We start from the raw sequence: 16,680 nt of genomic DNA on the forward strand, positions 1-16,680 counted from the left end.
CGCTGGAAAATCATGAAGAATTACCATGTTGTATACAGAAGGAACTTTAGAAGACATAGTTTAGAAAGGTATGGTTAAGAATTTCTTATGTTCTGAATTCTCTAGTGCAAACATTAACAGACTACATTATTTTCAGATTTACTATCAAGCTGCAAGATGAGCCTAAGAACAGAAACATAGAGGAGAAAACAATTGTAAATGTACTAACCGAGCAGCTGCTAAAACATTGAATATACTAAAAGGAAAATTACTTTCTCACTATGCCTATTATCAAATAATCTGATGCATTAAATAATTGATTACACAATTACACTCCAATAGTAAAACTGCATTTTGAAGAATGCATTCAAATTACTCGATTGCCCCATGCAAATCAGGTATATAAGCTAGTAACAAGTATTCTACAAAATAAGCACATATTAAACAGAATGCAGCATTGCTAATAAGAAATTACAAGGAATTAAATTGTACTCACAGAATTGATTACTTCTTCTTCTTGCCAGCAATAGCAACCTTCTTACCCTTCAAGGTCCTGCAATTGTTCTTTGTACGTTGTCCTCGGCAAGGAAGACCCTGAATATGCCTTATTCCTCGGTAGCACTGAATCTCCTTCAGTCTCCTTATATTCAAGGCATTAAACCTCCTCTGATAAAATCAATAAACACATCAATAACCTAAACGTTTCTTCTTAATTAACACAATTGCTTAAATGAAAGGAAACTAACCAAATCGCCTTCGATGACGTATTTGGAGACTTCATCCCTAAGAGTGATGAGTTCCTCTTCGCTGAGATCTTTAGTGACCTTGTTGTCCATGCTAATATCGCAGAGAATCTTGCGAGCTCTGCTTCTCCCGATTCCATGGATGTACTGTAACGAGAACTCGATTCTCTTGTTGTTCGGAATTTCCACTCCGCCAACACGAGCGCACTCTATGCTTAACCCTCTCACCTGAACACACAAATTTAAAGATAAACAAAAAAATTTCAAAAAATGTAGGAGGAGTTTGATTTATGTTACCTTGGGAGGGTTGAGAACGGGGAAGGAGACGGTTCTCGAAAGAGTTTTAGGGTTTGAGATTAGGGCGAGGGAGGGAGATACGGGCATTGCTAGCGTTTGTGCCATGCTTGAGTTGTTCTTCTCTTTCTCTGCTGCTACTAACTCCAATCATCTTCATATTTGATAGTCACTCATATCTTTATCCAATTATTTCCATCTCTTCCTTACCCGAATGTTTGGATCCGAAATTCAATTTTCTTTTTTCAGTTTAAGGCCTATTGGGCCAAACTAATTGTCTTATGACTTGGACTTTATTGTGCTTCTTGGGCCAACTATTTTTGGGGAATGGAAAACCCTAATCGTATAGCATACGGGATTTGAATGGATAGATTCTTATTTTCTTTTTTTCTTTCCTGAAAAATGAAAGAATATAAAAGAGAGGGGTTGGGTTGGTTTTGGAAAATGGGGAGTGGGAAGAAGAAGATAAGGGGGTTAATGTTATTGGTATGAATTTTGCTAAGGAGTCAATGGAGTATTTGTATAATGGGCTATTTATTTGGCCCAATATAAGTTAAAAAATAAATATCTAAGATAAAATATTACTAATTTCTCAAACACAATACACACATACTATCTAGAATAACCATCTGAGTACCATGGATAATAAACATCTGATATCCTACTGAATCGAACATCCATATACCCCATTATACACATTGTACATATACTCCATTGGCTCCCTATACTTCCTCTATTAGTATTAGTTGGTGGGTGCGACGATCGGTAGTGGCAACAGAAACTGGAGCGTTGCGCGGGATTAGAGATCTTCCCCTTCCCCCCAGCGAACACATCCTTCCGCTGTTCTGTCCGCCGCTAAGGATAGGGAAGGAGTCTTCGGCGGTGCCATAGCTTTCCCCAGCTTGGCGCAGCATCAGTTCCTCCGCAATCACCTTTGGCGGCCGTGCAGATTGTCATCGTTCCCTCTCTCATGAGTGTTTCGCGTTGCTTTGGTGTAAAATGTTTTGGACGAAAGGTTTAATCTGTTTGAAAAGGGGTAGGGGAGGGAATAGTGTTTCAACGTGGTTGTTAGAGTGGGTAGTGTTGGAATCCTTTTCATTGTTTCCGGGCTTGGGTCTTGGTCTGGACAGGTCCTCATGACCCAGATCCGTCCAAAAAACCAAAAAATAAATGCATAGAGATTAGGTGAGTTTTAACCTTCACCTGGTAGGATAAGGTGAAGAATTCACCCAGTGCTGTCACACTTCCATTGTCAACACGTAGCACAAATTTTAGTGGCGTGGCAAAAATTTTCCTGCTTTGCTACCAGGAAACTTGTTTATAGGTTTATGGGAGAATTGTTTATTCCCCCAAACGTGGGGTTTATTTCATAAATAAGAGAAGTTTGTGTTGAATTTTGGACCAATAAAAAATGTATTAGAATTTTTTTAAAAAGTGTATTGACCTTCAATTGTTAACAAACTATAGTTAATTGTGTTTGAAGGCCACATGCTGAAAGTATGCAAGGCCCTATTTAAAATGAAAAAAAAGAAGCCTTTAGATCCATTAAGTTGAATATATATTTGTAGTTCTGCCTCTGAGAATTGAATTTTTTTAGTTCCACTCCACTGTACATCAAGTGAGTTGTACAAGGATAGAACAAGATGGATGAAACTCTTAAAACATTTTTTCTTCTTTGCTGTAACCAAGGGACGTCATCCTGGTGTTTTCACAAGTTGGGAAGAGGCCAATGAATAGGTCATTAACTTTATCTTCCCGGAATTTGAATGCTTCAATAGCTATAAACATGCATCTATGTGCTTCAAGTCAAGAATGTCATCCATTTCTTCAGAAGAGGCTGCCTGTGCTGAAATGAGTGGCGACAATCACGAAGCTCTTTCTGAAAATAAACCCTCCTTGTTGTGTCCAGGTGTTCGCCGTCGTCTGGTTGTTGCATGTAAGTAATAATTCCACGTTGATTTTTTAAACCTTAGTACGTGTTATTTTTTTAAAATATAGATGATATGTGCCCCTTTACAAAAGTTGATTGTGGGTAAATTTTGTTGTTTGTTTTTGGGATTTGATGCAAGGGCTTCCTGTTATTTCGGTGGGGGAGCTCAACTTTGAGTTTGCCATTATAAACGATATGGAGGAATGGCTTGTCAAGGTTTGCCACGATGCTCGAATTTTGGATCCCTAATTTTTCAAGCAGGAACACTTTATGAAAGACGATGGCCCATTTTTTGGGTTCAATGTGGTGATTCCAGGTGACCCATTTGATGGTGAACTATTTACTAAGGGTTGATTCTCGCTCGAGGAAAAAGCTGCCAGAGAAGATGCAGCCTTTGAGATTTACTATTTAGGTTATTGAGGTGATACATTTGATGGTGAACTATTTACTATTTAGGTTGTTTGTTTGTTGCTACCCTCTGTTCAGTCTGTTTTTTTAATTTATTTTCGGTTTCTGTTTTTTTAATTTATTTCCAGTTTAGAGAAACATGTTTGAGTGCATTGAACGTGTCCTCTATATGTTTTGATACCATTTTTTTTCTAAATGCCAAAATAATTTTACTTTCTTAACTTGCATTTTCAAAAAGCTAGAAATGGTATCTTTTACGTTTAGAAAATTACGTTAGGATTGAATTTATTTTTTTTTCTTATCAATTCTACTTTTTATTTTCTTACTTGTAGTCTCTTTGGTACTGAAATAGTTCAAATATATAATTATAGTTTTTTTTATAAAATTTGTATTTCTATTTTTGTATTAAAAAATGTATTTTTTGTTTGACTCTGTTAAAATTTGTAATTGTAATTCTTGTAGATTAATTTGTTATTATAATTTTGTTATAATATAAATTATTGATTCCATTAAAAAGAACCAAGTAAATAAGAAACTAATTATAACTAATAATAAAATCATACATAATTAAAATTTATACTTTAAAATAGTATTAAATAAAAGAGTACTAAGAGTACTAAAAAAATGATAAATAATATAAATTAATAAAGTATATGTCGAATACATTACCTTTTCTTTTGATATAAAAATATAAGTTGCCAATTTTTATATGTTATTGTTATTTTAGTAAAGGAAACATTAATTTTATTATAAAATTAATTAATAAAATTCATTTAAATATCTAAATTAAAATGGTAGGATAATATAAAAAATTTATTTAAGTTGATGTCTATTTTAGGATTTTTTTTCTAAAGGTAATTTTGAAAAGTGTAATCCAATCAACATTTACTTTACTATAATTCATTTGGATATAAAGATTACCAAACAAAAATCACTTTAATACAAACTTACTTTTCTTCAAAATCAAATTTGTAAAATCAGTTTTATGCAAACTTCCATTTATAAACTGTAATCTAAATACACACTTAGTCTAGAGGCCTTTGCTTCAAATTTTAGGGCCAATTTCAGTAACTTAAATTAGTTGATTTGTGTTCTATTCCTTGTAATTGTTATTTATATATATAAAGAAAGAAAAGGCATGCATGATATATTTTCAAGTTATGTTGATTAGGATTGATTATATGTACAACATTTATATTCTTTTTGATATTAATCAATTTTGTAAAACATATACTATACGAATGTTCTAAGTATTAGACAAACATATTCCGTTTTATCTACTATTATAGCAATAAATAATTTTTCATGTGTTAATAACTTATTGACCTATTAATTGTTTTTTATTGTGTTGAGAAGAGTTGTTAATAACTTATTGTCTGCTTCTCAGGAGCTTGTTAAATGTGAAATGGTTTGGCATTAGTATTAGCATATCAGGAGGTTCATGTTGGCCAGATATAAAGACAAAGTATCATAAATATACTGTCAGGTAGCAGCAACACTATATTGGTCATAGGGTCTTAAAAAGGCAAAAACATATTCTAATCCACTTTTAGCTAGTTGGATTGCAAGTAAGCTGGTGATTGAGTTTTTTTTTTAATAACTTTTGGCGGATTTTTTTCTACTACGTGCTTGTTATATATTTAAGCAAAAGTATGAGCATAGGGTTTATCTTTATCCAAATAGTGTTGTTTTGTATTGAGAAGTGTTAGCGTGACTTGTGAAGAAAATGGAGTCATCCAAGTTATGGTTTGGATCCCCAACCACTCAGTAACCTTCATTTTTTTGGCACTTGGTTGTATACTATAATTTCTTTTTGTGCCATTTAAAGTTACCCTTGACGCCACATAGATTTCCATGCACAATGATCTGATTATCTTTAACATGATAGGAATGAATGTGAGACCAATAAAGGTGTTGTGGTACAAGATGCGAACGACTCAATGGACGTAATGTTCTCCCAGGAGTGTGGTGTTGCAGCAAATACAAGTACAGTTGAGACCAAGGTGCCCGCATCCAATGCTCAGGAAGACCCATTGTTGGTCATTCTAGTCCTACGGAGGTAGTTGCTGATTCGGAGGAGGCTAAGTCCCCAAGGCTAGTTACGGAGCCAGTTGTGAAAAGGAGGAGGCTCTTTCGGTCGCCGATAGTGAGACAACATGAATCCGCACCCTCCAGGTGGTCAAGGGCTACTAGCTCTGCTTTGAGTTCATCACGGGTAAACGTATTCTGTTGATGCAAATTTGAATCATGCAAATTTTAATCATGAATAGTTTCTGTTTCCTTTCCAGTTGGTTAAACATATTTTAAAACACGTATAGTTTGGATTGGTCACATGTTTGGTTACACTAGTCCACTTGATCTGTTGTACAGAAGGTAACTAAAGTTCCTAAGACGAAGTTCAAGGCAATCTATTACATGGACTTTAATCGGGCAGACACTCTACTATTCAATTACTTGTTTTCCGACGGCCACTCATTGGATTAAGCGTTTATTTGACTGTTGACATTTTTCCATCTATTCTCGCACGAGGACCTTTAACTAAACTATTTCAAGTCTCTCTTCCATGTAGTGAAACTATTGTGAGGACGATACAATATAGGTTGAGTAGGCGCCACATCCAAAGCCTGGTCCCTGGCCGTCCTATTGATGGGAGAGTTGTAGAAATGGTGGCCGTGCACAACACCTGCTCAATACAGCATATGAAGCATCCACATTTTTGGTGTCTCCCTCCTAACTTTGCGGTGCGTTTTTATATTCTTCAATAATCAGTACCATAATAGACTCTAGTATGTTGAAGTTAATTTGAGATGCTTTGATGTATTAATTTAGAAATTGCATGAGGACGTTAGTAAAGGACTATCTACTGAGGAACTAACTGAGACTTGTGTCCCTTTTTGGGTCAAACCAAGCAGATTCGTTAGACATGTTAGTAAAGAGTTTAATTTGTATGCCTTCTTTTTCATGTTTGACGAAGGTTTCCCCCCTTACTAAATTAATGTTGGCTTTAGATTTTCATTCCCATTGAGGACATTTTCATGCATTGGTACTGTATGGTGGTTGATTATGGCATGAACACAGTATACCATTTGGACTCTTACTCGGATCCAAAAATGGTGACCGAAAGGAAAAAATTTATGCAAATCATGGTATTGAACAAATTTTTTTGTTTGGGTCTTTTTCATGTACATTGAAAATGACTGACAAGCCTTCAATAGGTTATTAACATTGAATTAATTTTTATTCAAAGCTTGGAAAGCTTCATGAAATGATGACTTTATTGAGCTATGGGCCTCTCCGAACGTTCATGCCACTAGACCTGTGTAGTTGGACAATTAGGAGAGGCAATGGGGTCCCCAATTGCAATACAAGGTTATATTCATATGTTTGAATAAGAAATTCATTTGGTTTTGCTATATCAAACTCACTTTTTTCCAACATGCATCACCAAGCGCGGTTCATTTTGTATGTGATTCAGTGATAGCTCTGGTGCTTGGGTTATTTCTTGGCTCCACCCGGAAGGGTCATTCAATCACTTGCGCATCAGTGGAGTGGTAAGGAAGACCTTTTTATTAGTGAAATGTGCTGAAAAAATCTTCATCGGTTTAGTTTGATAATAATTCAATCATTTTACTTGACTTTGGCAGCTTGAGGATCTTATAGTTTGAGTCACCACAGCTGTCTCCCTTGTTGGGGGACCTTTCAACGCCATTGGTGGCTTAGTTAGGATGTGGGCTCAGAAGTGACAAAGTTGTGGACGTCCGTGAGTAAACCACAAGCGGGATGGTTGGCCAAGGGAGAATATCGTTGTTTAAGTTAGGAAGCATCTTTAGCATATTGCTCATGATAGCTATTCAGCTTATGACCCTAATAAGATTATGAGGGGCTATGTTCCTAGAATCATTTAGTTTCTTTTTTATGTTTAGCATTAAATGTAATTTGTCTCCCTAGGTCGAGTTTGTGTGCCATGTTGATGAAGAAAATTAACTTAAAGAGACTTTTGTTTGTATTAAGGTTTTTATGTGATGTTTGGATGTTAACTAGTAGGCTTACTTTTATTCGTACCATATTTTTAAGGATGACAGATGATGCAGGAATATCTGCAAAATCTATAAAAAAAAAAAACGGCCAAAGTGTAGTCTAGAATTTGTCCATATTTGTTTTTCAACGAGGAATCAATCTTATTTTCCAATTATAGTGATAAGAGGATTAGTTATCGTAGCTTTATAGGTTTTGGTAGTTAAACAAAGATATTTAATAATAGGGACAAAGAGCATGTTATAAATTGTAAGTTAAGCTTAGTAATTCGTTTACATAAGAGTTATGGGTATAATATGGTATTATGCATAGGTCTTCTATTGTATTATATAATGATATAAAATATAGCATGATATAGTCAACACATAGCCCAATAAATTGGTTTGAGGCATAAAGAATGAGGCATAATTCTGGGCCCCAATCACGAAGAGTGATCATATGACATGCTATTTCAGTATGTAAATTATATTTTATGTATTGTCGTTTCTTAGTAAGTGATTGCATAGAAAAATTATTTTTTATTAATGGTCTGTGCTAATCCTCGTATGATGTAATAACAGCAACTTTGCTTAGGACAGTCTCATGATATTGACGTATAATAACGCTTAGGAGCTATAACATTCTAGGGTCCACCAATTACCTGAGATTTATCCGATTATTTGGACCTTTGTAAGTTGGAAATGGGATTGTGACAATTTGTATCCTGCATGGCAAATTGGTGATTAGTCTCACCCTTTAGAAGGTATTAAAAGAGGTACTCACCATATACTTGCACAAACATATTCACACACAAAAGAAAAGAGATGTCATTTGAGAAAAAGTCCCCTGAGGAAAGAGAGATTCCCATGGCCACTCAAGAAGGAGAGATCCCCGTGGCCATAGACATGCCTCAAATACTAGAAGGGGCAATGTTAACACAACCTTGTCAAGAAGTAAGTATCTCCATACACCCGGGTCAAATGGTATGATTGAATCTTGTTGAAATGTGACTTATATTTTCGTGTCTTTATCCCAGGATAAGACTCCAGTGAAGGACGATGTTATCTCAACTCTGAAAGAATTAACTGCCGCTGTCGAGGTACTAACGTCGAAGATGGATGCATGTGAAGCGCGTCAATAATAACGTGACCATACTCTATCTATGCTATGCTCCACTGTTGCAGTCATTGAGCATAACTTTAACAACACAGCATTTCACAAGGGTGCCAACGATGCAACATTTGAAGCCAGCAAAAGGCCAAGAACGGAGAATGACTTTTCCAAAGTCGCTGGCAACTTGCCAGCAATGAGTACACCCATGACGAACCATTTCGTCACAGGTTGCAACAACTTTGTTGACCTCGAGAGAACCGTTGACGTCTCCATTCAGGATGATGACAAGGTGGTTATATCGCTAGCAACAAGCAGTCGCATGGTCACACTGGTTGGCCAAGCCACTCCATGCTTGGTCATCAGGTATGGGTATAAAAAACTAATTTTTTTATACTGTTCCCTCATTGCATGTGATTTTCTTTTCTTTTTTTTTTGGTCAAACATGTGGTTTTCCTAAAAACTGTTGGTCCCTTTTTTTATGATGGTAGTTTATTTTTTTAAATAGTTAGGATTTTGATGAATTTTTGGTTTGTTTATAGTTCAAGATTTTGTTGAAGTTTGTGTTTACACAGAGAAGTTTTTTTTGGGCCTTTAAATGGGATACTATGTGAACTTGGATCCATTGCTCACTTATAGAAAAAATAGCCCAGTTGTATTGTTGTATTCTAGAGACTTGTATTATTAAAATGAAGTTGTTGTTCTAAAATATGGATTACCAAAAAAATATTAATATGTGCAGTAGCAGGATCGTTGAAAGATGACAAAACTTTTAAAGATACTCAACTAGGGGTGTTCATGGATTGGATCCAATCCACATATCTGTGGTGTTTATCCGAATCCGATCCGAAAATTACGGATATGGATCCGATCCGCAAGGCTTTCGGATCGGATCAGATCGGATTGCGGATTTTGTGTTGGTATCCGTATATCCGATTCGCATATCCGCAAAAATAAAGAAATAAATAAGTAAATATTCTTTTTATGATTTATTTGAACTAATAATTATCATATATGTTGTATTATTTTAATTTTTATTTAAGAAAAGTATGTTTAATATTATTTTAAGAGTAAACATATTTTAAAAAATAGAAAAAATGAATTTTATTGATATTTTTTAATAAAAATAAGCTTTTAAAAATATTTTTGTGTTTTGCGGATATATCCGATACCCGATCCGCAAATGTGCGGATCAGATCCAACCTTAAAAACTGCGGATATTGGATCCGGTCTGATCCGATGATTTTAGTGTAGATCGGATCGAAATTTTAGCCATATCTGATCCGATCCGATCCGATCCGCGTTCACCCCTATACTCAACTCTTTTTAAATGAAACAATTTATTTAAAAATTCAAATTTCTGGGTGTCGGTTACCTTTATCTCTTTTGTATGGAAGGTAAAACAAGATTGGCCACTGCCACAACTATAAGTTACGTCAAAGTTACCAACCCATGATGAGTCACCACGTCTAATTTCATCTCAAGGTATCCATTTTCCGTCTCAAGCCGATTCAATATTTCTTTCTGGCGGAAGCCTCGTCGGCACTTATGGTCTTTCTCAACCCCCCAAAAGGAACGCACCTTTGGTTGGGCGGCCTACAATGATGTATAGGAAGAGTAGCGAAGGGCTCCAACCTATGTTATTTAGAAAGGAGTCAACAGGAACGAGTAGCAAAGTCCGTGTTCGTGACGATGTTGACCGGACACAGGGATTCGCATCCAACCGATCTTTAGGGTATCAAGGTAGCTCTTCGAAGGCATCACCTACACATCCTGTGAAATTGTTTAGGAACCTGATGAACACGGTTCAGATTAATGCCGCTGACGGAGTTCCCTCAAAGCCAGTGGATGGGAATGACTTCCTCACACCAATAGACCCCACTCAGGGACGGATCCATGTGTAACTGTGTGGGGGCAATTGCCCCATTGAACTTTTGAAAACTAATAACAAGTATATATATGTGTAAAGAATTGCCCCCTTATAATAATTTATTTACCCCCACACTTCAAAAAAAATGATCTGTAAGAAACATTTATATTATTAAATATTAATACAATAATAAAAATTATTGTATTATATAAATTCAAAACAAATATTAATAATAACTAATAATAATCTAATTATTTAATTGCCTAAAGTTAAGCTTAACTTTTTAAATATAAATGAGATTATTAATATTTAATACTTTTTTATAATATATATCATTTATTTAGTTTTTATTGTTTTGTTTAATTTAATTTTGTTTATACATACATATAATATTGTTTTCGTTAAAAAAAAACTTACTATAATATTATAAAATGTCAACTTTGCAATTAAATATTGAAAAGTTATTTGATATTCGTTTAATAGAAAAAATATATTATTTTATCTATAGCTACATATAAATATGATTGTAGTTGTTTGATTTCAATTTTTATTTTTTTCACAAATTTTTTGTCTTTCTCGCATAATTTTAGAAAAAATTCAGACACCAAAATAAACAATAGTCAAAATTTTAAATTAGTTCATTCGAGTTATATTTCTCATAGATTTTTTAGCTATTGAGTTATAAATTTTTTTTTTGTATCATATAAAAAATAATCAATATAAATAGAATTTGACGAATATTAGATGCTTGACTAGGCGTAAGTATTAATAATAAATGTATTACTCATGTAATATTATCGAAATATTAAAATAAAAAAATATTTTTAAATTAAATTACTATATTTTTAGATGTATTAATTATATTTATTTATTAAAAATTTAATTAGCTAATATACTTCAAAATTTAAATATTTAAATATATTAATATTAATATTTTTTATTATTTTATTATATTATTTTAACCCCACTTCCAAAATTTTCTGGATCCGTCACTGACCCCACTCTTACTGAGGTGCAAAAAAATGTTGCACTATATGCGTTCGACCTACATCTGGATCCCATGTAAGTGAAAGCTGATTTACTCAATGACTCATATTTTCTTCTTTGACCATCGTTGACCAGTCTCATATTCACCGTTCTGGTGACATAGGGAAGAACTTGTAAAGTTTCAGGACATAAGTCACCAGACAACAGTTGGTGACGCTAATCCCGGGACATTTTTCAGACTAGAGGATTCGGCTTCGCCATTGAGGATAACGCTGGAGAGTCAAACAACAAAGGGCCCAACAACTTGGTGCTTGCCACTGTCCTTCGCGGTAACACCACAACGAAGAAAATTTTTCTTGACTATTTAGATTATGTTGACTGAATCAAAAATTTTACTTTGTAACATGTGCAGAGTGACGTCCTCGAAGAAAAGCTTTTGTTCGAATTGGTTGATACTTACAAGGAGCGATGGATGAGACCATCTTCGACCTTGAAATATGTGAGCCATGAGTAAATTTTTCAAATTTAACATGATTTTTATTTTCATTTTTGGCCATACCCTTAACAAGCCCCCACACAATGTAGGCTTATATCCTGATTATAGAGGAGTCCAACCACTGGTACCTCATGGTAGTAGGGTTCAGGAAGCAGAGCATGTACCATTTAGATGCGTTAATAGGGGAGAATGATAGCAAAACTAGAAAATGTGTAATAGGAGATTTGGGGGTTGCGCTGTCCCGCATAATATTCCATCCCAAATATCCGCCGGCGTTCAGGAAAAAGGCTACAAGCGTTTTGTGTTTTCGCATATTTGATGCAAAAGGTCTTCCATCATGCCAACCGAGGTCAATTAAAATTTTCTTGTCCATATTAAATGGTGTAATTAGTATTAATCCACTCACCTAGTCATACCGTGTTTATCCAGTGAGACAGCTGCTGTATGGGTGCTTAACTGGATGGCCATGACTACTACATTTCAAAACAATCTTGTTCTACATGTAAGGGCTATTCCACATTTGTAAACCTTTTGTTACAGTGGTTCATTGTGTATTTAGTAATAACATTGAATCATGCATCTTAAATGCAGATGGAGGAAAAAGTTGTTCGAATGCAAACTACAATTGCTCTTCTCATGGCTCCATTCAATGAAGTTACTTAATGGATCACGAATTGCCTAACTAACAGAAACAGATCTTTAAATTTCAGATCCACAAAGTTTGTTAAGTTGGTTTATTTTGTTTTGCTTAGTTGTGTTAACAGAAGATTGTTAAGTCTCTTTTGCGAATATCTTTTAATCGCACTGTGGACCATCTTTTGAAACTTTGGTCACATTGACTCCCCAGGTCTAATAACCTTGTGTGTAATGTGAACACCAGTTAAGTGTACATTGTTTTCTTTAGATGTATTAAATTGGTGTTTGATCTAAATAGATTTATTTAGTGAACTACATTTTTCTTGGAAACTAAAAATAAAAAAAAGTTTACGACTATTACAATACATTACTAAAATAAATTTATTCAAAGAAATTTCTTATGATATATTTTTAAAAAAAATCTTGTAACAATTAATAAGACCGTTAAAATTTACTACTAGATTTTATGTACACATATTAAGTACTAGATTTAAGGAATTAACAATAATAATAATAGTAAACTCAATTTAGATTAGTCGAATGATAAACTTATTCGTTTGTTTAAATAGATGTTAAAAATTTAAATTTTATTATGTCTATATAACAATCTATTAATTAATATAAATGTTTAAATAGAATTTTTATTTGTAACAAATTAACATTTGACTTAGCAGACTGAGAAATAAATAGAAGAAAAAATAATTATATAATGTTAGAAAAAAAATTCAAATATTTTATTTAATATTAATAACATAAGTATTAATTTTATTAACTATTTTTGCTATCAAATATTTTTGAAAATAATAGTAGTAGAAATAGGAATGGGATAAGCATGAGAAAACTGATAATAATACAAACTAAAAAGTAGAAAGTAGAAAGCGCAACTAAGCTTAAAAGGATAATAATAAGAATCAATTGTAACAATGGAGAGTTTGCGCGTGACGAATTGTTGCTGCTCCCTACTACTTCTCTACCTTCTTTCTCTTCGGCATTTCATCAAACACATCGCAACATAACACAACAACAGTCAAACAATTACACATAGTCTATTACTCCCATGCACAGAAATAAAAAACAATTAATATGCTTTCTTTAAGGACCAGCACAACTGAGACCTAGGGTTGAGAACTAAAGTACGGATATTGAATTTTCGTATCATCATGAACTTCATCATCCGTTAGTTGTGCACTACCAAAGTTGCTCCAGCACGTTTGAAAATTTTTATCCTCCTCCTCCTCCTCCTAACAAGTAACAAAGGCAATAATATGCAACACACATTATTAATTCATGTCTAGTTTGAAGGCATTTTACCATATTAGCTATTGGTATCACTTACAGAATATAAAGAACATGTGAATCCAAAAAAGTAACACATAATTTTAAAAAATCATTATCCATTTCATGCAGACAATAACTTAATCAAAGAAAGCATCACATCATATTCATAGAATATTATTAACACTCTAATGAACCCAAACAACTAGAACCACAAACCTGGTCTGACCATTGCCCAAGACTTCCGTTATACAAGTCGCTCCAAATAGTCTTTATCGTTGTCATGCCTATTACTACGGCTGTTTGCATTCAAGTGGCAAGATAATCGGTTATACCCCACCTTCCTACAAAGACCACACCTCTTAACCCCCTTCACTGATGGACGATTAATCGAATCATTTCTTTACCTCTTCGTGTGGCGGGTCAGTTGCGGATCCCTAATGCATTCCTCAAGTGTCGATGACTGTGCCACACCAGGTTGCATGCCTGCTTGGGGGAAATCTTTTTTCTATTTTAAATTCAGTAACTCATTGCGAATTTATCCCTCAGCTCATTAAATTTGGCTTCACCAGAAGATGCAAGAGCACAAATCTCCCTGCACATATCGTTTAACATCCAATTACGGCACGTTCTCATTGATTCCCAGCAAAAGGGTTCCTTTTCCATAAATTTCCACACTTTTGACCGAGCATTCTTCGACCATCGATCTATAAGAAGACTCTTTGGTATCTCTTCCGCATCAAGATGTACTAGAACTGCCACGATATGATCACAAGGTATGCCAAGTGATTCCATCCTGAAACAACAGCACTTAAATATTGATCTGTCTCGATAGTGAGACACGTTCCATTTTTTGTTAGAATTTTTCGACCTGGACAGTGTATAAATCTCACAACTTGGTGTCAATGTACATGAACGCACCTTTAGCGTACAAGCTCTTGACAACATTGGCCTGAATAACATGAAAATCTCTCTTGTCAATGTGTTGGCGACAGATCTTTCCAATGCATATAGTGGACTCTGCAACACTAAATTCCCAACAACAGATGTCAACTCACTTTGTGCTTCCCTTGATAGAGTGCACGAATTTACCATGCATAGAATGCAATCCCTCACACTTTGATGTTGTTCAAAACCCACCAAAGAAATGCCCGCGAATGTAAGCAGTTGCCCACATTTTTCTCCTAGCATACAAGTCACAAACCCATTCATTATGTTGAAGACCAAGCTCTGTAACCAATTTGACCCACTGATCTTCGAACTCTGAAATCTCATAATAAAAAAGCATGCACTTCTTAAATTTAGATGTGAACGTCGGATTGCTAAGATTAGAGGTTGCATTCCTAAGCAAATGCTATGCACACAACCGATGGTAAGCATTTGGAAACACATATTCGATTGCTTTTTTCATGGCATTGTCCCTGTCAGCTATTACACAATCTGGTGCTTTACCCTTCATAGCCTCAAGAAATTGTTGTAGCAACCATGTATATGTCTCCTCCTTCTCATTCGCAACAAGCATTGTAGCAAACACAATGGTTAGGTTATGATGAATAACCCCAGAAAATACAACCAACGGGCACATGTACCTGTTCTTACAATAAGTCGCATCGAACACTAACACATCCCCAAACAAATGATAGTTTAGTTGACTACAGCTATCCGACTAAAAAAGGTGTATCAAACGACCCTCTTTGTCGACTAGGTATCGAACAAACATTCCTGGGTTTTCCTCAGTCATTGACTCCAAGAACTTCAGGCATCCCCCCTATGACCCTCCGTTGCTTCACTATCTGGTTATACATTTCTCTCTTCAGGAAGGGTACATTTTGAAATCCACCCGCAGTGTGCACAAACGATGAATATATTTGAAGTGTTTTGATCCCAACTTTTAGCATTAGATTCATTTAATCGATGGTAGCATCATTCCTGTTCCTATGCCCGGGAAGCATAAAGGTCAATCTATCATCAAGCATGTCATGGTTGTGCTCATCCTGAAAGTACGAAGTGATCGATCTACCACTTTTGACATGTACATGAACACACATTTCAGCCAGATATCCACATCTAGTCTCAGGCTTCGGCTCGTGTTTGCATCGATGGGAATCATTCTCAGACCCCGGATCTATAAACCTCTCCCTAAAGCAAACAAATTGTTGCTGTGTCACCTCGTTTTTTACATTTCTTCTAATCCTATTCTTTCTAACAGCAAAACCGTTCATCTTTGAATACAGTTGGTAGAAAGAAAATGTAACAGTCCGATCCCAAAAATGTAACAACCTAACCTCAATTGCAGTTATTTCTTTCAGATTCATATACCCAAACTCATCAAAACCGTCAACTGCTCTTTCATCCCAGTTGTCATAGAAGGTGCCACCAAAAAATTCATCGACATTACAATCAACACCGTGCACTTCCTCGGCATAATTTTCTGAAACACGACAACCCTTAATGTCCTTCCATGCCAAAGGATCATTGTCAGCACACACATCTTTATCTTGCAAAAACAATGAACTCTCGAAATGGTCCATTACTTCCTCATCCAAGCACGCCTATATATAACATCAAACTAACTTTCAGTACCAACAGTTTTTTTTTATTCAATACTTTCAATAGTATATCATACTCAATCACTATTGAATATCAAATAGCTTATTAAAAATATTTAAATCATGCAAGTTATATTGAAGACATCAGATAAGTTCTTCAACCTATTTTACATTGTGAAAATATCAAATAGCTTTATCAAAAATTTTTTTTTCCAGTTGCACTAGGGATCAAATACGTTCTTAACATTATTTTCAAAAAAATACCCACAAGACAGCTTAATACCATTCTACTTTTAAAATCTACGCCCAAAATATTATGATTTTTCCGTGCTTCAAAGAAAAAACTTCTAAACTATAATCACACTCCGAAAAGATCTATTATAAATAAT

The 16,680-nt window shown here is 34.8% G+C and overlaps 1 protein-coding gene across 1 annotated transcript; it reads right to left on the bottom strand.

Annotated features, from left to right (window-relative positions):
* Positions 1-267: 267 nt before the first annotated feature.
* Positions 268-1,241, bottom strand: LOC130945128 (30S ribosomal protein S13, chloroplastic). Its single transcript, XM_057873819.1, has 3 exons — positions 1,020-1,241; positions 726-950; positions 268-645 (listed from the first exon to the last, which is right to left on the bottom strand). The coding sequence occupies exons 1-3, from the start codon at positions 1,122-1,124 to the stop codon at positions 484-486; spliced, it is 492 nt and encodes a 163-aa protein (XP_057729802.1). The 5' UTR covers positions 1,125-1,241; the 3' UTR covers positions 268-483.
* Between the last annotated feature and the right edge of the window lie 15,439 nt (positions 1,242-16,680).

This window comes from Arachis stenosperma, chromosome 8 (assembly GCF_014773155.1).
Source record: "Arachis stenosperma cultivar V10309 chromosome 8, arast.V10309.gnm1.PFL2, whole genome shotgun sequence".
Classification (NCBI taxonomy): domain Eukaryota; kingdom Viridiplantae; phylum Streptophyta; class Magnoliopsida; order Fabales; family Fabaceae; genus Arachis; species Arachis stenosperma.

What these genes read in the sequence shown, in the direction of transcription:
- LOC130945128 (XM_057873819.1), bottom strand. Translation starts at nt 1,124, where the DNA reads ATGGCACAAACGCTAGCAATGCCCGTATCTCCCTCCCTCGCCCTAATC. An exon ending in CCGTTCTCAACCCTCCCAAG is followed by an intron (nt 951 to 1,019) that starts GTAACATAAATC and finishes TTGTGTGTTCAG; the next exon opens with GTGAGAGGGTTAAGCATAGA. An exon ending in ACGTCATCGAAGGCGATTTG is followed by an intron (nt 646 to 725) that starts GTTAGTTTCCTT and finishes TGATTTTATCAG; the next exon opens with AGGAGGTTTAATGCCTTGAA.